Consider the following 25,482-nt stretch of genomic DNA (forward strand, 5'->3'; position numbering starts at 1 on the left):
AAGGATTATGGATTTTCTGCATGAAATAAAAGATTTTCTGCTGTCTTGTGTGCTTATTACAGTATAAACACTTGAAAAATGGTATTTTTATATTCATTAGTTGGCCAATGAGAGACTTCATAATGTTTTTGTTTTGTTTTCCTAGGCAAGTCTAATAATCTAAGACTATTTACAAACATATATTGATTCTATATTCTTATAGAACCTAACAGAAACTGAAATGAAAGAGAAATTGAGATCTTGTAGATGAACTCAGCCCGTGGTATGAAACTTACCTACATCTGTGTGATTTCTCATTTTATTCCATTGAATAAGGTGAACTTTCCACTCAAGGACCATGATCATGAGTGCTCATGATATGGAAGTCTCTGGGTTCAGTTATTCTCTGGTTTAGTTATTCTCTGGTTTATTCTCTCTTTATTTATATTTTAATATTTTCCTCATTACTAATCCTTTCCCATGGTCTATAAACATACTCTTTGAAATTAAACAGTTATCTCTTTACTTTTGACAGTAAGTTATTCCTTCTTTCTATGATTATATTCATGGAAAATAACAGTTTACACTCATAATATTGGGCTCATGTGTCACATTCTTTCTTTAAAAGTTTGAGATTATTTCTGCCCCAGGACTCCACTGAAACTGGTGTCATGAATGTTACCTGTGTGGTCCGAAGTGTCAGACCCATCAAGCCTCATTTTAATTGGCCAATTTGAGTCATAAGAAAACACAGAATACTCCCTTGAAGTATTCCCACCGTTCAGGTTCAACAACATTGTATTTGTTCTTGCTGTTCTGTGTTTTTCTAGATGTGATTCAGAATCATTTCTCATCATGAGGCATAGGGAAAGTGACAACATTGTATGGCACACTGGGGTGAACAGATGAGAATGCTTATGGCTGGAGGAGACTGGACTGAACTGGCCCTGCCTCGTTCCCCTTATGGGTGAAGACGGTCACTTTCTCAGCACTCTTATAATCCATTTATAGCACGACAGTTAATTTTGCCTGACCTATAGTACATGATCTCCTGAATTTATAACTAGCATCTTAAACTCACTATATCTGCAGTGAATTTCATTTTTTTTTTTACCCTCAAACTTGCTTCTCATGCTATTTTTCTTTTCTGATGAATGGCAGTAACTTCTTCCAAGTCACACGGAAGGCACCTTTGGTTTGTCTTCTATCACCATACTCCAAAACCAACTACTTCCCAATCTTTCTTATCTGATAGCTATAGGTCAATAACCTTCCCTATAGACTCTAGAATAAGAGCTTGAGTTTTTTTTTTTATTATACTTCTGGGGTACAAGTGCAGAACGTGCAGATTTCTTACATAGGTATACACATGCCATAGTGGTTTGCTGCATCCATCACTCTGTCATCTACATTAGATATTTCTCCTAATGTTATCCCTCCCTCCCCTATATCCCCACTCCCTGCTATCCCTCCCCTAGCCCCCCACTCCCTGACAGGTCCCATTGTGTGATGTTCCCCTCCCTGTGTCCATGTGTTCTCATTGTTCAACATCCACTTATGAGTGAGAACATGCGATGTTTGGTTTTCTGTTCTTGTGTCAGTTGCTGAGAATGAGGTTTTCCAGCTTTATCCATGTCCTTGCAAAGGACATAAACTAATCCTTTTTATGGCTGCATGGTATTCCATGGTGTGTATGTACCACATTTTCTTTATCCATTCTATCATTGATGGGCATTTGGGTTGGTTTCAAGTCTTTGCTATTATGAACAGTGCCACAATAAACACACATGTGCATGTATCTTTACAACAGAATGATTTATAATCCTTTGGGTATAAGAGTTTGAATATTTTATATTATAGTTTACCTGCTTTGTCGCATGATATTTCCGTAAGTAGCCTTGATAAGAATGTAATGAATATCATACAGTATATCCAAGAAATCTTCCCGGGTCACAGTTCTATGTATTCGAGGATCGTCCCCATAATATTTCCATTCTTTCTGTTAACAAGAAGAGAAATCTCTCTGACAAAGCTGAATGCAAAACCCTGGGCATCTTTGTCCCAAACAATGAATAACTTTACCTCTGTCATTTCAATTTCATGCCTTGTCAATTGGCCAATCAGAGGAGCAGCCATATGTCTGACCATTATTCTAGCATGCGTAGGTGTCCCACCTCGAATGATCACTTGAGGATTATATCTAGAGAAACCTGTTTCTTCTCGAGCCTCGAAATAGATTGCATACTTGAGTTTGCCCCCATAGGCCGTCAACTGACAAAATAAAAAGAAGAATGAGGAATTGGATAAATCTCTAAATGGTGTGATTCTAAAAACAAGATTTTATCTTGTTCTTGCTTGACGTCAAAGTTCTTGTGCTTACCTTCTTTCCTTCAAATTGTTCTGGAAGTTTCCAATAAAACGGTTCCAAATGGAGATCTTGTCTTACCAGGTCCATGTCAGCAATAATCTCTGGATGTTGAAAAGCAACGCCCTTGGTGGTCGTGTGCTGCAGAGCCTCATCTACCAGGGGTAGAATGGTCTGCTCAGCCTTCAGAGTCACCTGTAAGGGGCCAAAAGACAGCAGAAGGCTAAATTTATGTTTTTGGACATTTCTTTAAAACTAAGCTATGAACTGCATGTTTCTCTGCAGTCCCTATCCCCATTCTCACAAGCAGCAGAACTCACACATAGTGGGCAAGCATGGCAGGACATAAATCTTTTGACTAATTCACGCAGTGAAAACCACAGTATTTGTGAAGAGTGGAGTCTTTTACACTAATAAAAATGGAATCTAAATGTAGAAAGAGTTAAAGGAAAATAAAAAATGAACATGTTTCCACTCCAAAAATCATGATTGCCTAAGGTTGGTTGGAAGGAATGTACAAGTCCTGGTTCTCATCAGCGCGTTAGCGCCCATCAGCATTCATGCTCTGGTGCCCTCACTCTTTCCATCCCAAAGCGTAATGCTTCCCTGACAAGGTTCCTCTTTTTCACTTGCTATCTATTTCCTTATCAACAATAAACGAACTACTTTTAAGAACAAATAAGAAAGGCATGTACTCCAACTGTCTAAGGGCACATGGCCCCTTTGCTCTTCCTAAATGTGCACAGAGGAAAAGGTTACTTAAATGTTTTGCCATTTCCTATTACCCCTCAGTGCCTGACTACAAGACGCCAGCAGGAACTAACATTATACCATTACATTTCTCAGCAGTCTCCTACTCACCCACGTCCGGATCAGCCCTTTTGCTTCAGAGCACTGAGTAGTAGCGCCAAAGCAATAGCAGCTGCTGCAGCCAAGTGGATTCTTGGCATCAAGTCCGAATTTGCCAGGTTGGCATCTGTCACAGTGGACGCCTTCCACATTCACCTGAAGAAAGACAAGAGACCCTCAGAGTTTATGACAGCAAAGTTATGGGGGAAATCACCTTGAAAATTAATAATAGGAGCACATACTCTTTTTAAAAAATTTAAAACCTAACAAAAGAACACTGAGTATTAGACTCACATCTCAAATGGCACATGTAGTTAACCTCATTGTTAGGAGTTCATGGGTCTTTCAAAAATTGCTTATTTATAAATAGATATAAGACTAAGGGTATTGTACATTGTTTTCTCAGTGTAAGCGGCACATTTCCTACAATTCTGCTCTGAGCAATATGAAAGACTCATGAAAATTTCAAAAGCAACATAAAAACATTGAGTCCTAAACAGTGGTGCTATTAAAAGCTGTAAGAAATAGACAGCATGTTAAAATATCCATTTATATAATTATTATAATATATATACATATATAACATATATTAAATATATGATCATCATTACAAGATGTAATAATGCAGCATTGTACTCTGTGTTGGCTGAAGCCCTTGATGGTAGAAACTGCCATTTCCTCAATTCTCAAGGCTATTTTAACAACCACTCCCCAGATTGTATCCTCCTGTTTCCTCTGTCCCTCTTTGCATAGACTTTATCTTGAAAAGACACCTCTGACATGGTTTGAACTGCATTTATCCTGGAATTGATTTTTCAGAACTATCTGAGGGAAAAAATCCTTTTTATCCTTTTTAATTGGCTCTTTTTCTACATCATTTAACCATATTAATGAGGGCTGAAATTTACACATAGTCATTGTTTGTAATGACAGTGTTTATACGTGTTGAAATTTTACTAAACTTCCACAGCAGTAAATATGTTTTCTAGTGTACAGTGATTGCAGATTAATTTTTGGAGAAATGGTTTTTATAAGCCTTATTATTTAGCTGCGATTTTCTCCGATGATGCTTAAAAGAACTGTCTTCCCTGCCACCCCTCCCAGATAGATTGTCCTTACTGAAGCAAAGCTTATGTGTGTGTGTGTGTGTGTGTGTGTGTGTGTGTATGTACATATGTTTCACTTTACCATTGGAAATACATCATCTCTACCAACTAGATAAAAAGTTGGGTTTAGGTTGAAAATAAGGTCTAGAAAAGTAGTGTTTATCTGTATGCCAACAAATGCACATTAATGAAAACTCTGTGTTTGGCAATGAGATTTTGTCCGTCTGCTTGTTTAGCTTAATGAAGCAGGAGTAACAAACACTGAATGAAGTTAAAACTGAGCAATGGAAACAGAAATTGAAGGAGGTTTTCCCTTATTTCCTTCAGCAACACATACCTTACAAGTGCACTGTCCAGTTTGATCACTACAGGAGCATTTTTTAGTCTCTAAATCACAGGTGGTAGCATCTGTTCCAGGGAGGAAGCAGTCACAGAGATGGCAGCGTGGGTAGTTCCAGTGACCTCGACTGCACTCTGTACATTTTGTACCCGAGAATTTTGGATGACAGTTGCATTGGCCTGTGTTTACATTGCATTGGAAATCCAAGGATCCCACTGTGCTGCAGTTACAAGCCTATGGAGGGGATAAAAACAGCAACCATTAACACAACTTTATGGGAAATATCTTAAAATTTTAATTCTAATGTTCCTGCTTCCATTAAACATGTATTAATCGTGTATCTATTATATGCTTTGTACTATTCTAGTTTAGTCACTTGGGAAACATCAGTGAACATAAACATTAAAATTGCTTCCTGCATTTATGAGAATATATGATCATCCAGAAACCATAATGCTATGTGAATTAGAAAGAAAATGTGTTTTCTCTGTCTTCTGGAGGTAGAGAAGAGTTGGGTATGGGTTTTCTTCAACTGCTCTTTGTCTCAAAGATTAAATTTTATCTTATTATCTTATAATTTTAGCATTTAAACATTTCTTTGGAGACATATCTTATGATCTAGTAAAGGGAGACAAGTAAATATGTTAACATAACATGATAGAATAAGCATTATATAATAGGAGAAGTCCAAAATGCCATGTGAACATCTACAGAGCACCAAACTAGACTTGGGGAATCCATGGTGAGCTTGAAGAGAAGTAACATCTAGTATACTGATTTTTCAGATTTATTCTTGCATACAATTCTGATTTGAGGAATTTATTAGTAATGTTATTTCTTTGCCCAAGATGTATATAGGATTTTCTCTTTATTTACATAATTCAAATTTTTGCTAGAATTTTTTAAGCTTGAGGATTTTTTTTTTCATCAATTTACTGGAACATGGTGAGTTCTTTCATTTTGGGAACATAATTGTGTTTTGATTCAGTACTGTTTTTTCTTCAGATTTGTCTTTCATTTTTACATCTGTTCTAATTAATCAGTTTTCTTTTTCAGGATTACCTATAATTCTTAAAGTATATTTCCCTGGTCTATCTGTCAAATCTATAATATCCTAACGTCTTCTGCAATCATTTTCCTTTGCTTTATGTTTCTTCCTATATTTACCTCTCAAATTAATTCCCTATTTTTACAGCTACCGCTTTACAGGAAAAGTTTTATTGTATACACATACCACCAATGCTTATTTTCATTACCCTATTGCAATCTTAACTTCTTTTGAATAATTTTATTTCATTTCACTCATCTTTAATTTCTGCTTATCCACTTGTCTTTTTGATTTATATTCTCCTTTTAAAGGTTTCTGCTCCTGATTTACAGAGCTCGTATCTTCTTGAAATTTAATAAAAATGCCAAATGAATTTCTAAAATGTCATTTAGGATCTGGAATAAGTAATTTTTCAGGGACCAGCTGTGCCAGTTTTCCATCTACTGTTTCTGAACTCTAAATTCACCCTGCTTTGTGATACAGCAGTTAGACCCTGTAGACAGTTCTCTGTATTGGGTGGTAGAATATTAGGCTTAGTCAATAGAGAGCCCTGGAAAGACCCAGTAAGTCCATAATGGCGGCCCTCCACACTTCCAGGCTGAGTTCTGGTTCTTCATTAGAATCTTCATCATTATTTTTGTATTATTTAGCATGGGAGCCCAGTGTCCCAGAAAGAATCCCAGCTGTGCCCTTAGTTGGGAGGGCACATTGCCTCCCCATAGGCACAGTGAAAACCACAATATCTTTGAACAGTGGAGTCTTTTACACTAATAAAAATTAAATCTAAATGAAGAAAGAGTTAAAGAAAAATCAAAAATGAAAATGTTTCCACTCCAAAAAATCATGATTCCCTAAGGTTGGTAGAACGAATGTGTAACAAGTCCTGGTTGTCATCAGTGCATTAGCGCCCATCAACATTCATGCTCTGGTGCCCTCTCTTCCCATCCCAAAGCACAATGCTGAACCAAAAAGAGTTAAGTCACAGACAAAGTACAAACACTATATGGTAGCAAACTCAGACACTTGTCTGTACTAGCTTTGGTCTGCACACATGCCCTGAGCTTGAAGTTTGCTTCTCAGTAGCTCCTGCATGCTCCTATGCCCCAAGAACAGTGGGCAGTTTCTACAGACACATTTGTCTACAAAATCTTGCATGTTTGTTTTGGTTTTGTCTGACCACCCATAGGCTGTATGTTTCTATGACAACACCACCTTCTTCAAAGACCTCTGAACCTCAGCTTTGCTGAATATTGGAGGAGCATGCCCTTTCTTAGCCCTTAACTCCTTCACTGTCTCCCCTCCCTCAGCCTAAAGGGAGTAGCTGCTCTTCTGTACCTGTACTTGGGACCCCTTATAGCTTTCTTTTATCCGTTTTTAGTAACCAACCACCTTTTACCAGTTAACAATTCTACTTCACTGTTTAAAAAACCTGTGTGGTTTCTGTCTCCCAAGCAAAGCATGACTCAGTATTAGAAAGGTTATCGCCTCTCTGTGTCTGAGCTCACCACCATATAGTGTTTGTACTTTGTCTGTGACTTAACTCTTTTTGGTGCTGTTCTATTAACCTTCTCAGATCTACAGTTCAATGGTGAACTCATATGCATAGCACCTTGCCAAATTCCTGGAACCAAGTCTGGCTGCATCTCACTGTGTATCTCACACCTGCCCTCCTGAGCTTCATTCTTATATCCACTGCTACCAAGGGTGTTCCCGTTTTTGTTGCTGCTAACAGTAGTTTACTTGTGAGATTATTGTTTCTAGGATGTGAAGTATAATCACCAGCTTCTCCTCTATTGTCTTTCCCGCCCAAATATTTGGTGAAATATCTTCCCAGGTTCTGATATTAAAATAATCATCAGACTTGGATGTATATCTTGTCTTCATAGGTAAGTATTTTTCTATCTCCTTATTGCTGATCAGTAAAAAGGCTGCAATAAGGGCTGTGACTAGAAGATATTTTAAACCCAAAGATCTAAAATGTGGTTATTTGCATATCACCAGCATGGACACAGCTTCTAAGGCATAGAATAACCCACTAACCTCACCCCCAAGTAATTTAAAGAACATCAGATGTAGAATAACCTTTCAAAATTAGGATGACTTACATATTCACTTACATAGTTTTTCTTTGACAATTGCTTTGAGTATGTATTAACTCACTTAAACAAAATGGGCCATAATAGAAATTATGGTATTAATAGAAAATTTTGTTATCAAAACTATAATAATATAATAAATTTAAATTATTCTGAGAAATCCTTATCTTTAAATAACTAAAATATGAAATTATCCAAATAATTGTATAAAACCAAAGAACAAATTCTTAAGAAATAGTTGACAATACAAATAGAGATTGGGATTTTTCAAATCAGGAAGTTTATTCAGGAAGGTATAGTGGAGAATAAACCAGACCATTAACCATGTGTTTAGATAGTACTATGGCCAACATTAAACTTAAATCATAATTATACGTAATATTTGTTTAGCAATAGAGGATTTACTATTCCCCTGCTAGTGAAAGAAGGCAGGCTTGGTTTTCTACTTCAGTAAAGGCTCAAATGATGTGTATGCTCACACCTTAGCACAGGGAAATTATCCATGACACAGAGAAAGGGGAGGCATAAATCTTAAATCACTGCTCATTTAAATTAGTCATGCCAGTTTTAAAAATAGTAAAATACAGGCTCATAAATGAATTCCTTGAGGGGGCTCTGATACAGTTGGATGTATGTCCCCACCAATTCTCATGTTAAAATATAATCCCCAATGTTGGAGGTGAACCAGTGGGAGGTGTTTGGATCATGGGGGCAGATCCTTCAGGACTTGGTGCTGTCTCCATGACAGCGAGTGCCTACTGGCAAGATCTGGTTGTTTAAGTGTGTGGCATCCCGCCTTTCTACCAATCCTGTCTTGGGGACACCTGTCCCCGCTTGGCCTTCCACCATGATTAGAAGCTTCCTGAGGCCTTCACCAGAAACAAATGCCACTGTGCTTCCTATACGGCCTCCAGAACTGTGAGCCAATTAAACCTGCTTTCTTAGAAATTAACTAGTCTCAGGTGTTTCTTTGTAGCAGTGCAAGCATGGTCTGACAAAGGCTTTATGAGTTTTTTTTTTTTTGTAATTTTCATAATGGTGAAGTGTTTCACTATTCAGAATTTTAGACTTTTAATGGTGATTTTAAAGTAATCCAAATTCGATCAGCTTTAGTCAACAGAATAATTATTTAATGATCAGTAAAAATGATAGTACCAAACACATAACTATGTTTTTATAGAAATTTGGACCGAACGTTTATATATTGAACATTAGGCATCAACTTCAGTTTCAGGAATTTAATTAGAGTTTGGCTATATCATAGAATTTTGTGGGTAAAATGGAAATATTTAGCTTTCCATAGGGCTTATTCCTAGTCTAAGTAATAGAGTGGATGCTTGGATTTGAAGCTGAAAATGCAAAAGTTGGTCATAGGCACTTGTAGCATTGTTCATACTCATCAGAGCACTTTGAAATTCTGAGGAATTTTTGTTTTGTTTCTAAAAATGTAGCTCTCTCAAATTTTAAACTTAATAATGCTATTGGCAACAGAAAAATGAATGTCCTGTCCAGTTTTTATTTAATCACATGTCTAATTGAAGTCAGATATCTGAATTTCCTTGAAGAATCATCAATATTCTTGTTTTCCTCTAGGTCAGCATATTCTAGACTAGGTTCAAATTTTTTATCATATATGTGAAGATGGTTAGAGACTATTATTTCATCTGTGCTAACTTAGGGGAAAAAAGAGTTCACAGCTCTATAAGGTACTGCTATAGGGTCAAACTGAACCACACTTTGTTATCATATTCCAATATTCCACAACCCAATGGAATCAATTAAAATGACTCCCACTAACATAAAAAAATGCCCTTATTATTGCTCTTAAATCTAATGGACGCACTTCAGGGCTAATCCTACTTGACCTTTGTGTTGCATTAGGCACTGAAGAATATTCTTCTTTTGAACAGTCTCTTCTTAGTGTTTACAGTACTTATTCTTCTTTGTTAAGCTGTTCAACTACACAACCAAATAAAACAAAAATTCAAACCAAGAAACAACTGCTTTTAGATATTAAATTACAGGAGGCACAGGACTGTGATTTCTGACAGAAGGAAAAAAAAACATGAAGCAGTGCACAGGGGCAGTTTCTAGGCCACAACACAGATGAGGTAAACGCAAAGCCCAGCATTACAGCTGCGTTGAGAGACAAAGAGTGGAGTTTGAAGAAGCTGAGGCTGCTAAAACTTGTGATGGCAAATAAAATATGTGTTCAAAAAGAGAGAAGTTACATAGAGAGAAAATTCCAAAAATGTGCAGAAGGGCTCCCTTGAGTCATTGGCTGAATACTGATAGGTGCATGCATGGGATGAAGGAAAACAGCCTTGGAAAACCCTAGGCTGAAAAAATTCTTAGAGCTCTGAGAAAGCTTGGAAAAAGTCGTATTTTCAATAGTCAGAGTGAAGAGAGATAGTAAAAAACTAGGTAGTATTCTCAGAAGTTTCATAGCTTAGTAGAAAGATTAACAGACCCCTGGCCTTTAGACTGTTCTGCACCTTCCCTAACAAAACTTAAAAGCAAGATTTAGAAAAATCCAAGTGATCCTTGACTATTTAAACTGTTTGTCAGGATAAAGTTCAACATTCTTTAAAGAAATACAATAAAATACAATACACAACAATGAAAAGTATATAATGTCTGTCATCCAAATAAAAATTATCAGGCATGTAAAGAATCAAGAAAATATGACTCATAAACAGGAGAAAAATCAGACAATAGGAATAGGCCTGCAGTAACAGAACTGATGGAATTAGCAGACAACCATGTTAAAAATGCTAATGCTTATAAACATTATATTTTCAAGAATAATAAAAACATGTGAATATGGTAGGGAAATAAGACATAAAATGTCCAAAAGGAAATTTAAAAGATAAAAAATGCAACATTTAAAATAAAAAATACTCAATTGCATTAAAAACAGGTTAGACCACATTAAAAAATCAGTGACTTTGGACACTTGACAATAGAAACTATCAGAAATAAAAAAATACAGATACAAAAATAATTAAAAAATAAGAACCACAGTGAGATGAGGGAAAATATCAATTGGCCCAACATGAAAAATGATTTCCAAAAAGAGACAATAGGAATGAAGAATGGAAAAATATTTAAAGATATAATGGCTGACAACTTTCACTTCCAAATTTCATGAAAACTATAATACTACACAGCCAATAGATCTAACTAATCCTGTGAAAAAATAATTATTAAAGAAAAACAGAAAAAAAAAAACTAAAAGCATAATCAAATTGCTAAAAAACAGTATTTAGGATTACACACTCCATAAAAACATCTTGGAAAAAAAAAAACCTTTCTGGAACAACAACAACAATAAAAAAGTAAAAAATCATTGTCAGCAGACCTGAAATAATAGGAATAAAATGATAAAGATTAGGGAGGTAGTTAATGGAAAAAGAAAAATTACATGAAATGAAAATTGTAATGTATGCAAATTAAAATCATTAGAATTGATATACACATGGAAAAGTAGTTTTAGGAGAATTTTTTCTTGTTTAAAAAAGATAATTGACTAAATCAATATTATAAGCTTATATTATCAGATGTATAATATATAGAAGTAAAAATATATGCCAACATAGTACAAAGAATTGGAAAGAGGATTGGAGGTTTACTGTTATAAGGTTCTTATGCTAAATATAAAGTGGTATAATATTATTTTGATGTACATTCTGCAAAGTTAAAGAATGATATTCCTAGACAAAAGCCAAAGACATAAAATGAATAGATATCTTTAATAATCCAAAAGTGAAGCAAAGATCTTATACAAATTACTCAATCCGAAAGAAGACAGGACAGGAAAAAAAAAAAAAAAAAAAAAAAAAAGAAGGCAAGAGCAGGTAAGGCAAACCAAAGCAAATAGCAAAGGGTAGACTTAATCCAATCATACTAGTATTTACATTAAATGGAAATGATTTAAATCCTCCAATTAAAAGGCCAAAGTATTAAGACTGGATGCAAAATAAAGATCTAAGTATATGTTATTTAAACACACACACACAGAGACACACAGACACACACACACTCAGATATTAAGCTGGGCGTGGTGGTATACACTTGTAATCCCAGAACTTTGCAGAAGGATCACTTGAGCACAGGAATTTGAGACCAGCATGGGCAATATAGTGAGACCTCATTTCTACAAAAAATTTAAAAATTAGTCAAGCATGTTGGCATGGGCCTAGAGTCCCAGCTACTCTGGAGGCTGCAGTGAGATGATTGCTTGAAGGTGGAGGTTGCAGTGAGCTGAGATCATATCACTGCACTCCAGCCTGGCAATGGAAGGAGACCCTGTCTCCAAAAAAAATCACACATTAAAATTTTAAAAAGAGAGATGAAATAGATGATGGTATAAAAAAAATACCACACAAACACCATTAAAAAGAAAGTTGGAATAGCTATATATATATATATATATATATATATATATATATATATCAGAAAAAGTGCACTTCTGAACAAGGAATGTTACCTGGAATAAAGACGGACATTTCACAATGTCAAAAGGCATCAACTTTTCAAAAAGACATAGCAATCTTAAATGTGCATGCACCTAACATCACTGCTCAAGAATACATGAATAAAATCTAAGAGAAGTGAAAGAAGAAACAAAGTTATAGTTTAACACTCTCAGTAATTTAAAGAAAATGTAGATATAAAAACTGTTAAGGATAATTGACCTATATAGAAGTTTTCATCCAACAACTCCAGAATACACATTATTTTCAAGTGTACATGTAACAATATACAAACTGAACACTATTCTGGGCCAAAAAACAAATCTCAATAATTTTGAAAAGGTCTGAAATAATACAAATTATGTTATCAGGCCAATTTAGAATTAAACTAGGTACCAGTAATAGTAAAGATAACTTGAAAATTCCCCAAATATTTAGAAACTAAACATTGTACTTGTAAATAATTAACCAAAGATAAAGATTATATTAAACCAAGTGAAAATTAAAACATAACATATAAAAATATGTGGAGTGCAAACAAAGTAGTTCCTAGAAAAAAAACTGTAATGTAAAGTCCAGTATTAGTAGAAAGAAAAGATAACAAATCAATGATTTAAGGTTTCACCTTAAGGAACTTAGAACACAAGAGAAAATTAAGGTAAGCAAAAAGAAGGAATGTTCTTTTCATACAAGTTGTTAAATTTATTAGGCAAAAGTTGTTCCTATTATTACCACATTATTATTTTAATGTCTATAGGATCTACAGTGATGTCCCCTTTTATTTATAATTTTGATTACTTGTTTCTTCTCTCTTTTTTCTTGATCAACCTTTCTAGAATATTATCAACTGTACTGATCTTTTCAAAGAACCACCTTTTGGGTTCCTCTAAAGTATTTCTGTTTTCTACTTCATTGATTGTGCAAACTCTTTTAGAAATTATGATGATGGAATACTTCTGAATCCATTTCATGAGGCTAGCAGTGCCTTAATACCAACATCCCGACAACAACACTACAAGAAAAATAAGTTCATACCAATATTCCTTATAAACATAGATCCAAAGTCAAAGTCATTAACGAAATGCTAGCAAACAGGATCACATAATTTTAAAACGATAATCCCCATGGCCAAGCAGGATTAAGCTGAAGCTCGCAAGACTGGATTGATACTTTGAAAATCAATCAGTATAATTTGTCATATTAACAGCTTAAAAAGAAATATCATGGTCATCTCAATAGATGCAGAAAAGTCGTTTAACAAAATTGAACACATATTCTTAATAAAAGCTCTTAGCAAACTAAAAACATGAGGGAGCATCCTCAAACCAGTAAAGAGCACCTATAGGTAAAATATGGCCAATATCATTTTCAATTGTAAAAGACAATGCTTTCCACCTAACATAAGGAACAAGGTAAGGATATTTGCTCTCACCACTTCTAGTCAATAGTTTACTGCAATAGGACAAGAAAATGCCACAGAAGTTACACAGATTGGAAAGGAAGTAGTCTGTATTTGCAGATGACATGATTATCTACAAGAAAATTCCAGTAAATGTACCAAAAAGTAACTAGATCTAGTAAGTTTAGCAAGATTACAGTATAGACGGTTAATGTATAAAAATAATTGTATTTTTCTATTCTAGTAATAAGGAATTCAAAACCGAAATGGAGCATAGTAGCATTTGCTTTTGATCAAAAATATGAAACACTGATAAATTTAACAATATACATGCAAGGCTTACATATCAAAAACTACAAAACATATCTGAGAAAAAATTATAAAGACCTTAATAAGTGCACAGTTAGTCCATGTTCATACATTGGAATAACTAATATTTTTAAGGATCGATTTTTCCCAAATTGATCTATCAATTCAATATAATTTCAGCCAAATCCTAGCAGGCTTTTTGGTGAAGAACTGACATGCTAAATTTGAAAGTTATGTGGGAATGTAAAAGAGCTAAAGTACTCAAAAGACATTGAAAACGATAAATGAAGTTGGAGAGTTTACAATACCTGATTTTATGACTTGCTGGAAAGCTACAATAATTAACGTATTAGCTAGTATTAACATAAGAATAGATCAGTGAAGCAGAAAAGAATCCAGAAATGTACAAACATGTGCATAGTTGATAGATTTGGACAAAGGAGGCAAAATAATTCATTGACCATTACCTGATATATAGAAAAATTAATATTTAAAATGAAATACAAATCTACATTTGAGAGCTAAAACTATAAAGCTTCTTGAAAGAAAACATGGGAGAGAAATCTTTGGACCTTGTCTTTCTTGGGGAGAACATGAAAGTAGGCAGTATAAGAGCAAAAGAAAATAAGCTAGCATTTATAAAAATTAAATGAAGAAGGTAAGTAAAAAGCAATCTATATGAATATGTTAAAGAACTTGTATCCAGAATATATAAAGAATTTTTGCAATGCATTACTAAGAAAACAAACTCAAAATAGAAATGGGCATAAACTTTGTAAACATGTCACAAACAAAGATGTATAAATGGCAAATAAATAAAATGATTCCCAACATGATTGGGCATTAAGTAAATGCAAACTATAAAAATACACATGCAGCAGAATTCCTAAAATTAAAAAAGGGTTAAAATTTCAAGAATTGGCATAGATGTGGAATGTTCTTATGAGAAAAAGAGAAAACATTTGTCTATAAACTTGCTTTTGACTTGTATGTTAATGTTCATGGCAAAATTATAACCCCAAATGCCCCTAAAATGGTAAACAGATAAGCAAGTCACTGTACACTATACAAATGGAATATTATTATATTGTTGCTGATGTATGCAACAATATGAATGAATCATCAACATATAACACCAAGTGAAGGGAGCCAAAGAAACAAAAAATCCCCCCTCCAAAAAAAACCAGACAATGATTCTATTTTTATGAAGTTGTAGAAATTGCAAAATTACTATGCTAGAAGGCAAAATAGTAGTTGCATGGCGGGTGAGGGGGACTTGACTGCAAAGGGGCACAAGGGATGATTACACCACTGTAATCATTGGTTAAAATTCATTACGTTAAGTGGGTAAATTTTAATACCTCAAAAAAAGCTGATAAAAATCCAAAGTCATCATCTTTCCCTCCTGAACTTGCTTCTCCTCCTATAATTCCTATAGTTGTAAAGGGTACTTATCATCATCTACCCCATTGCAAAGCAAAGCCTTGGAGCCATCCTTAAGCCTTCTCTTTCTGATTCCCCAACTCAATGAGTTCATCAGGATGTATCAGCTTGAGTTCTAAAACATAACTTGCCCTCTCTAAATATCTTCATTGATGCTCATTACCTGGGTCCAGGCTTCTGGCATCTGTCATTAATATATTCTTCAACAGCCTTATAAATTGTTGCCTTTCCTGCTGATGTCAGATAGATTTCTCTGGACATGACTCTGGCCATGTCACTTTCTATGGTCTACCAATGGGAAAAAATGATTTTTCCAAGCTAAGTGTTGTTAAAATGACTCTTTAGAATGATCTCAGCTACTTTCTAAACCAGAAACCTAGTAATATTAAGGGGCAATTTCTTTTCTTTTCTTTTTTTTTTTTTTTCTTGAGGCAGCATCTCACTCTGTGCCAGGTTGGAATTGAGTGGTGCGACCTCGGTTCACTGCAATCTCCACCACCGGGGTTCAAGCGATTCTCCTGCCTCAGCCTCCTGAGTAGCTAGGACTACAGGTGCACGTCACCAGTCCCAGCTAATTTTTGTATTTTTTTAGAGATGGGGTTTCACCATGTTGACCAGGATGGTCTTGATCTATTGACCTTGTGATCTGCCTGCTTCAGCCTTCCAAAGCGCTGGGATTATAAGCACGAGTCACCACACACGGGCTTAAGGGGCAATTTCTATAGATTTTTGAAAAAATAATTCATTTCTCATCCCTCATACTTTGCAGATGTATTTCCTTGTGTCTAGGTATGAGGTTACAGCTCTTTTCTGGCATTATTATAGAATTTTTTTTTGTTTTTTGTACCCCCCTTTTATTGTAGATTTCATGGACTCAGCTGCATAAATGTGTACTTACTTCATCATCTTTCCTACAAGTAAAATGTAAGCTACTGATCAGTATCTGAAATCGCATTATAGTAACAGTTCGATATTTTTGTAATAAAATATTGAATTTTGAAATGCCCAAAGATAGAGCTCTACAAAACAAAAATCTCTCCAAAAACTTATCAGAGCAAAAAAGTGGTTCACTCACCTTACAACCAGTGGTAATGCTGTGGCCCCAGGTATTCGGTGCACATTTAGAACATTTCTCTCCAACAGTATTGGGAGGGCAAATGCATCGCCCAGTCTTTGGGTCACAGTTATTACCCAGATGAGCACACTCACAAGCTTCACAGATGAAAGAGGAAAAACAAACAAGGGGAAAAATAGTAAAAAATGTTATATAAAGTGTTGAGTTTTATATTGTGATGGTTTGTCTTATTTTCTTTTCACTTCTGTACTTAAGTTTAGTTGGAAATAAAAATTCACCTCATTCATCCTTTTTTTTTTTGAGACAGAGTTTCACTCTTGTTACCCAGGCTGGAGTGCAATGGCGCGATCTCGGCTCACCGCAACCTCCGCCTCCTAGGTTCAGGCAATTCTCCTGCCTCAGCCTCCTGAGTAGCTGGGATTACAGGCACGCGCCACCATGCCCAGCTAACTCATTCATCTTTTATATCATAGTACAATGCATTTCACAAAGGAGCTGTTCAAAAAATATATGATGTATTTCATTTAATAATTTCAAAAGTTAAAGTATTTTTAGCTTCCCTATGAAGTTTAGGAAAGGAAAGAACTGGTGTTATCAGATTCCTCGATAACTGTAATACCTTATGTCCAGATCCTATAAAGTTTACTATTTTGTTTGTATCTTTAAGTTTATTTCTAATTTGTCTGTTCTGTACCAATTAGTTTTTCTTTGTTGTCAACGAGCCTGATCTGCAGTAAAAACAATAAGCTTAAATAAGCTTCTTAAATTCAGTACATCATGTATATAGTTAGAAAAGCACACATCAGGATATTGCAATTTTACAAATACTTTAAAATAGTTGAATTACAGTGTTTACATATAAAGATACTTTTGATTTTTATTTACCACCTGACTTTTTCTATAGATTTTTCATTTTTGTTGCTATCATGCAACATTCAAAAACTACAAAGTTATCTACCTTTTGTCCTTTTTCAAAGACTCCAAAAATAATGTTTGGGAAGATCTTCAAAGCCATCCAAGACAAGGAATGCATGCCACATAGTGATAGTTGACCCAGCTACTAAGAATATTTTTGTGCAGCATTTCATATCAAAGAAATGTAAGTGACAGAAGGAACCCAAATACTTGAATTCAAATGGAAGACTAATGTTATGAGTAAACTTTTTATCAGTTATATGATGACCGAATCATTTCCACTGAATATATTTAGAATATTTGACTAAATTCACTTTTTATGAGATTGCTCACAGCATTACATACCAGCTATGAAAGATGTTTAGAAAAATACTATACACAGAATAAACACTAAATAAATGTTAGTTATTGTTGTTTTTGTTATTACTGTTGTTGCTAATTTTAAGCCAAATGATTTATTTTAGATGTGTCATTCATTAAGAAGAAAAATAGTTACCATTGTGTTTAAATTTATATGCTAAAAAAATGTCATGGGACAGTCCACATCATTACTTGCAAATAGAAATTCTCTTGAACAGTTCTTCAGTGGAATCATAACACTAAACAGAGAGGACCTGAGTAATTAGCTAGTTTTCTTGTGCCAAAGCACAGTGTATACCACAATTAATAAAACTAATAAAGATAATAATGATAAACGTTTCCATAGTACTTATATGCTAGGCATTACTCTAAATATTTTATAGCCACTAACTCAACTAATTGTAACAAAAACCGTGTGTGGTAGATATTATTAATATCTAATTTAATAGATGAATTTTGCAGATGGAAAGTGAAACAAAATCACCTAGTCAAGGTCCCAAAACTAGTTACTGAGGGAGCCATTAGACACTTCCCAGCTGTTCTGTGCAAGTCATATCCACATCCATATCACTATCCTGCCTGTTTAGTGCTTTTTTTTTTCCTATGGTGTTTCTTTGGGTTAGAATGCTAGTAGCTCTGCATTTCTTAAATACTGTCACCAATATATAATTTAAAATAATATTCTTAACTCATTTATAATTTGTTAGTGTATGTATTTAAATGTATAATACTACCTCATTAATTCATATTAAGTAAAAATGTCAGTGAGCTTTGGATTTAAAGAACAGGGTATATTTTAAAATACAGCTTCATAATTTTTAAGAATATATAGATATTGGCTAAGAGATATATAGATTCTTAGAGGATCTACAATTATAACAATTAGCATAACTTATCATGGCTTAATTTATGGTAGAAATCACATATCTAAAGTACTGGAGAATATCTGAAAGATATTGGTTCTTTAAATAGTTTTAAATATTATTCCTACTGCTTCTTACATAAATTTGCCACAACAGTGAATAATAATGTTTTAAAATCTTACCGTAGTGCTGAGAGTATGTGAGTATCATCCAGGATGAATCAATGAGGTTAGTAAGCAAAGATGATACTCAACCTAGTGATTGTTGAAATAGGGGTCAACTCAAAATTAATGGCATATAAATCAAGGCTAATGTTCAATCTTCACTTTCATCTGTAGCATGCTAAGTGATATTTTCTTAGCTCATGATTTGGGTGAAGGCTGTGGCCAGATGTATAAGCACACTGCTTGAAGGAATCATGGTTAGAGACCTCTGTCTGCCTTTTTTGATGAACTAAATACTCAGAGCCAATCTGTTTCTGTCTCAGAACATCACAGTTTTCAAGGCAGCCAAAAGTAGATCAAAACATGTTTTGGGGGTACCAGTAAAAAAAAACCAAAAAACAAAAAAACAAATCTTGACTTCCTGATCCTTATGCCAATTTTGCAATGGGACAAAGAGAAAGTTGAAATGCATCGGCATAGGGGAGGCGGGTAGAGCTTAAACTAAGATAAGATTGGTAGCAGAAAAATTGAACATTTAACTTTCAAGCTGTAGCAGTCTTTGAGTGACTGGCCAAATGAAAGTCATAGACAGGGAGGGACACAACCAAATTAGCATCTGCTGATTTTTATTGAGTACTTGCACATGATTATTTATAAGGCAGTGTTTCAAACTGCCATGTATTTCATTTGTTAAGTAATGTAAAATAAGTAATTACACATTATGTTAAATATGTTGTATCATATATTTGTTATCAATGATCACTTCTTAAAAGAGCAAACCGTTACAGAAGTCAGACACTAAAACTACCAGAGTGAAGATGTTGGACTTAAGTCTCACTTACAGACCTGTACAGCCTCCTTCTTGGAAGTTGAAATAGCCATGGGCACAGCGGTCACATTTCTTCCCTGTGACTCCAGGTTGGCACCAACATTGTCCACTCTCTTCACAGTCGAATGACTTAGACCCAAAAGAATTGCAGTTGCAGGGAACACAACCCCTTGCTGATTGTAGGCCAAAGGTTCCAGGCTGGCAACAGAAGAGGAGAGAAAAATTAAATTTAAATCCATTAACTCAAAGTGAAACAAGATGCACAATACCAAAGATCAGGTGGGAAAAGAGGAACTTAAAAGTTATCACGATTCTTCACTGATGTTATGACAATTGGGTTTTCATTTAATCAAATGGACATTTTCTATGATATCCAAAGAGAAAAGTTCCATTATTCTTCATCAAAATTAATGGCAGAATTAGGTGCTTCCTTTATTGTCGTATTTTCACCAGCCTCTCCCGGTACTTTTCAAGGTTCTAATAGCAATATGGAAAGGACTTATAGGTGGTATTTCTAGTCTTAATTTAAAATTTTACTTGCTTCATTCTTAGTCATCTGAATTGATTTTTTCCCGATCTTATGAACTCCTACTTGGTAAAAATAATTTCAACATTATTGACCGGCAGTGTAAAGTTAAAATAATTCTTTTTGCCCTAATATTTGATCTAATTTTATCACATATCCAAAAATACTCTGAATCATTACTATTGTATTCACATTATAAATATAATTTTCAGTTTATGCTTACACGGAACAAATAATTGGTTCAACAAACATTTGGTGTCTTGGGTTTCATTCTAACAACTGAAATTGATTGGTGAGAACACGTATTAAAGCATCAGATCAGGTAGGCAAAGGAAACTTTTATTCTCTGTTGAGTTGCATCTCTCTTATCTATCTATAACAAATCACCTTTTATGATCAAGTTTGCATTATCAGCTTTGGCTGACTTTCTTGAAATGCACGTCATCAGGTCTAAAATGACAATGTTAGAAAGTGCTAATGGATTAAAAAAATCACTCCTAGCAGAAAAATGAAAAACATCTATCCGGGTTAAAATACGTCAGGGTTATTTTTTAAAAAATATAAAGCATGTCACATTATTATGATATTTTAATCTGGAAAATTAGTCTCGGTAATTACTTCTTTGTAAAAATAATTCCTATTTTGGAAAATTAGACTTAATAATTGCTTCTTGGTGAAAAAAAAATCTTTCCACTTAATGTGAGCCACCTAAAGAGAAATGAATAAGCCTCATTGTATATTTTAGATATTATGTTAGTAGTTTAAAAAATAAGTTCTAAAAGTGAAATCACACTGAAAATTAGACTTTTCAAATGACTGTAGCTAAGAATAGTTTTATTTTTAGAATGTAAAATGGGTTGACTCAGTTTGACAGTCATTCTCATCTTTATATATACTGTTGGCTTTATTTTTATTTTTAGTTCTAATTCAGATTGCAGTAGATGATTAAAGAATAAAGCATGTAACCGTTCTAATAGATGACATGATTTTGAAATTAAATTCACCTATATAAAAATATTAATCATATAATATTATTATTGGTAAAAAGAAACTTACATAAATTGTATATACCTGACTTAGAGAAATAATCAGAAATTGGAACAATTGTTAAAGCAAAAAAGCATGCCAATTACAATATTATTTATCATAGTGATTAATTATGCAGGCACTTAAATGTTCAATGTTAAAAAATTGTTGAATAAATTATGACATTCACATTATGTAATAATATGTGAGAATTAAAATCCTGTTATGAAGCCGTTTTAATGATGTAAATATGCTTAGATCATAACATGAAATAGAAATTTTAAAACAATACAAAACTATATAAATACTACGTAAATTTCACTTACATACCCATAATGACACATATACCACCCAGATACAAAAACAGAAACAGAAATGCATAGACAAAAAAGACTAAACAATATATTAAAACAGTACTGAAAAATATCTGAATCATAGAAATAATACTTTGTATTTATCTTGATTTCAGAAATTGTCTTCCCTCATATATATATACTGATATATACACTCATATATATATATACACATACTCATACATATCTATATCTATATCTGACACACTCATATTGATATATGCATTAAAGGGGTGTGTGTACACCCCTTTAAATCAATCAAATATCAAATGAAATTCCAAATTATAGCTATCACTTTAAACATTCCAAAGTCAATTATGTAAGGAAATATACAAGAAGAAATGCCTCTACCTCACTTTTCAAATATTTAAATAATGTAGCTTTAAAGGCTAAGTTTAGCAAAATAAATACTACCAAATTTCGGTAATAAAATGTTTATAAATTTGATGTTCAAAAATTTATTTCGAAGGCTAAAGAAAACCCCACTAGTAAACAAACTTAAGGAGCAGATATTTGTAGTAAGAATTGAGATTAATGAGGTAAAATAAATACGAGAGATGGTGCCTGTCCAGACCCAGTGGGAAATTGGATGGATTCCCATGAATGTGTTTCTCTCAAGGTAATAAAAACTAGCATTCACATACTGTGCTTCCTTTTTGCAAAGCACGATTCTAAACCCTTTACAAATCTAAACCCTTTACAAATATGTACTCATTTGTTCCTCAGGACAACCCTGGCAGACAGTTGTCATAATCACCACTTATTTATTGAGTGGTGAAACTAAGGCACAGAAAGTTTAAGTAAGTTGCCCAAGGTCATGAGCTAATCAATTTTAGAGTCATGATTCCAGATCAGCTAGGTTGGCTTCCGACTTCGAGCTCTTAACTCTCATGCGTATTGCCGCAGTGGAAGAAATAGTCTCAGGACAAAATACTGCTTCATACAGTAGTACTGTAAGATATGTAGGGCTTGAATGAATGTGGATTTTCTGCTAAATATACATTTTGGAGACATTTTAATCAGTTATTATCCCTTTCTTTTATTGTACATCTAAGCATTTATTTTTGAAAAAAAAAATTTTAAAGATTTCTCCCTTTAACAACACTAGTATAATAGTACTCACGCCTAACTCTTTACTAAAACTCTCCAGGCTCCTGACTGATGCACTGTTCTCACTGCTACCCTGAGACAGTCTTGGAGGTGGCTCATCCCATCTACCCACAAGACAACCTGCAGCGTAGAATTTTACTGACTGAAAACCTCCAGTTTCTTGTCCTTTGGACCCACCAGAGGTGCTCTGCAATGGACTGAATGCCTATGTCCTCCCAAATTCATAAGCAGAAATCTTAACCCTCAAGGTGGTGGCATAGACAGGAGGTGGGGCCTTTGGGAGGTGGTTGGGTCATGAGGACGGAGCTCTCATAAATGGGATTACTGCACTTATAAAAGAGCCCCCAGAGAGGTTTCTCCACCATGTGAAGTTCCAGTAGGTAAATGACTGTCTAGAGAAAGTGGGCCCTCACCAGACAGGAAATCTGCACGCGTCTGGATCTTCGACTTCACAGCCTCCAGAATTGTGAGAAATAAATTTCCATTATTTACATGCCACTTAGTCTATGCTACGTTCTTATAGCACCCTGAATAAACTAAGAGGAACTTCCACAAGATCATCCTTCTCTCAGGCTGATTACAATAAGATACTAGAGCCTTCCTGCCCAATTCAGGATTCCTTTAATGGGTAAAAATTGCTTGGGTACATTCCATTGGCTTGGCCAAGAATTTAGGATTTGACAAAATGCACCAAACAAGGCTTTTTCTACCCAGTCTTTCTGTCTGTGTTTTCCTGGGAGTCAGAAACCCATTGCAGCAGAAGGCTATGCTCTCTCTCTCCCACTTCATGCTTCATTGGCCTTTCCCCCAGGAAATCTCTTGGCATTTGCTTCTTGGAGTATGTAAGCAGACATAAACCCTCTGAAGTGGATCTTACTACAGATGAAGAAGCTGAATTACAGAAAGATTCAAGGAATCTATAGCTAGGAAGTAATGAGGCCAGAATTTGATCTAAGGCAGTCTGACATCAAAATTTGTTTTTTAAAAATGTGTGATAATGAACCAAGAAATAAAACTATAATTTTTTTTCACTTTTTCTTCTTTTTATCTCCCCTCTCCTTCTATGGCCTATCCTCAACCTACAGGTACCCTACAGGTGCTGGCTGTATGCTGGCAAGCCTTGTCTCCTGCTCTTCTGCAGGTCAGCCTGGGACCTCTTCTTCCCTCCTTCCCTCTCTTCCCTCTTCCCCAGAATTTGTTTTGTTTCGACCTGTGATATGAGGACCACACTTTCGTAATTGGAAACAGCTTTCCCCATTTTGAGTATTTGTCCATTTATTGTGTGTGAAAATGTGTTTCTTGTGTTTGTCGTACACATAAGCACAACTGATGTGGAAATTAACAAAATTCTTAATTATGATAAAATGCCAGACAAATGGGCTGAGTTTTCTTGGGCAAATCACTTTCTTTTCTCGATTTTCCTTTATTTGTTCATTTATAAAATTTAGCTTTCTCCAAAGGATGTCTGAAGTCCCTTCCATTTCTAAGATTATAGGTTCTCAAAAGTAGATTTTTATTTCATTTCTGCATATTCATGGTTAATTGAAAGTTTGGTTAATTGAATATTCTATGATCCTATGAGCTTGAGTATGCTTTTTAAAGGATATGGACAGTTATTTTTAAAAGGGCAAGGGTTCAATTAGGAATTGTCTAAATTTTGCATTTGCGATTTGCACACTTAGCAACTGTTACTTGGTAAAATGCCACCAGGGAACTTCAGCCGCAGCCCATGGAACACGACATGCGGAGGCATGAGCCATGCAACGCCTCTGGGATTACCGGAGCTGGGGCCCGATAGGCTCCCCGAGGGCACCCGCTGGAGCCGCCGATAGCCCACCTCTGGGGAGAACCCAGCACCCGTTGCGCTCTCCGAGGCTGCTTCTCCTGTTGGTGCACCTGCCTGCCGAGGTTGCACTGTTTCCCTACGAAGCCTGATTTACAGACACATCTTCCTGTAATATCACATTGCGGTGACACAGAGCCAGCGGGATTGCAGTCACATAGCACACAGAATCGCTTCTCTGGGTCCCACCACATATTGGGCTTTAAAAGCCAAACAAAAAATAAAATGAAAACAAAACAGAGCACATGATATTATTCAAGAGATAGAAGCAGATGACATTTTCAAACTTCCTACAGTAAGGCCAGTTTGACATCAGAGAAATGCTTGCTTCTGCTTAACTGTCTTTATCAGGAATGCAATGTATTTGTGTGAAACAGCTAGAACAAATCTGTCCGCCCTCATGAGGAATCTGAAGCTGCTTGCCATAGGGAAAGCAGGGCAACTGGCAAGTTCAGGGACTGAGAACAACATACTCTATTTTAACTGAATATTTCAGTTTAGCAAAATAATGTACCTTAAAAAATACCTTGATTAGCTTCTCTACTGAAAACTTCTGTTAAGTAGAGTGTTCACAGTAAGCAGCTTTTAAATGATGGAACTACAAGAAGGTGTGTGCTAAAAAGCAAAAGTAGTAATATTTTATTCTGCCAAAAATGTAAAGGCAAAGGAAAGAGTATCTCCACAGATTAAGATTAAATTTGGCCAGGCGCGGTGGCTCACGCCTGTAATCCCAGCACTTTGGGAGGCCAAGGCGGGTGGATCACGAGGTCAAGAGATCGAGACCATCCTGGTCAACATGGTGAAACCCCGTCTCTACTAAAAATACAAAAAATTAGCTGGGCATGGTGGCGCGTGCCTGTAATCCCAGCTACTCAGGAGGCTGAGGCAGGAGAATTGCCTAAACCCAGGAGGCGGAGGTTGCGGTGAGCCGAGATCGTGCCATTGCACTCCAGCCCGGGTAACAAGAGCAAAACTCCATCTCAAAAAAAAAAAAAAAAAAAAAAAAAAA

At 35.1% G+C, this 25,482-nt stretch overlaps 1 protein-coding gene across 7 annotated transcripts in view; it reads right to left on the minus strand.

Moving 5' to 3' along the window:
- LAMA2 (laminin subunit alpha 2) overlaps positions 1 to 25,482 on the minus strand; it is a 618,514-nt gene that overhangs the window by 203,983 nt on the left and 389,049 nt on the right. For 4 of the 7 annotated variants that reach the window (XM_032274826.1, XM_032274824.1, XM_032274825.1 and 1 more), the window contains 8 exons: positions 24,410 to 24,673; positions 19,633 to 19,813; positions 16,485 to 16,621; positions 4,637 to 4,873; positions 3,206 to 3,349; positions 2,360 to 2,539; positions 2,062 to 2,250; positions 1,845 to 1,978 (listed from right to left, as the gene is read on the minus strand). In XM_032274826.1, coding sequence (XP_032130717.1) covers positions 1,845 to 1,978; positions 2,062 to 2,250; positions 2,360 to 2,539; positions 3,206 to 3,349; positions 4,637 to 4,873; positions 16,485 to 16,621; positions 19,633 to 19,813; positions 24,410 to 24,673 — 1,466 coding nt within the window. The remainder of the gene's footprint in view (positions 1 to 1,844; positions 1,979 to 2,061; positions 2,251 to 2,359; positions 2,540 to 3,205; positions 3,350 to 4,636; positions 4,874 to 16,484; positions 16,622 to 19,632; positions 19,814 to 24,409; positions 24,674 to 25,482) is intronic. The other 3 variants (XM_032274828.1, XM_032274830.1, XM_032274829.1) reach the window with 1 other exon arrangement.

Source organism: Sapajus apella, unplaced genomic scaffold (genome assembly GCF_009761245.1).
Source record: "Sapajus apella isolate SASKATOON/1434 unplaced genomic scaffold, GSC_monkey_1.0 scaffold6, whole genome shotgun sequence".
NCBI classification, from domain to species: domain Eukaryota; kingdom Metazoa; phylum Chordata; class Mammalia; order Primates; family Cebidae; genus Sapajus; species Sapajus apella.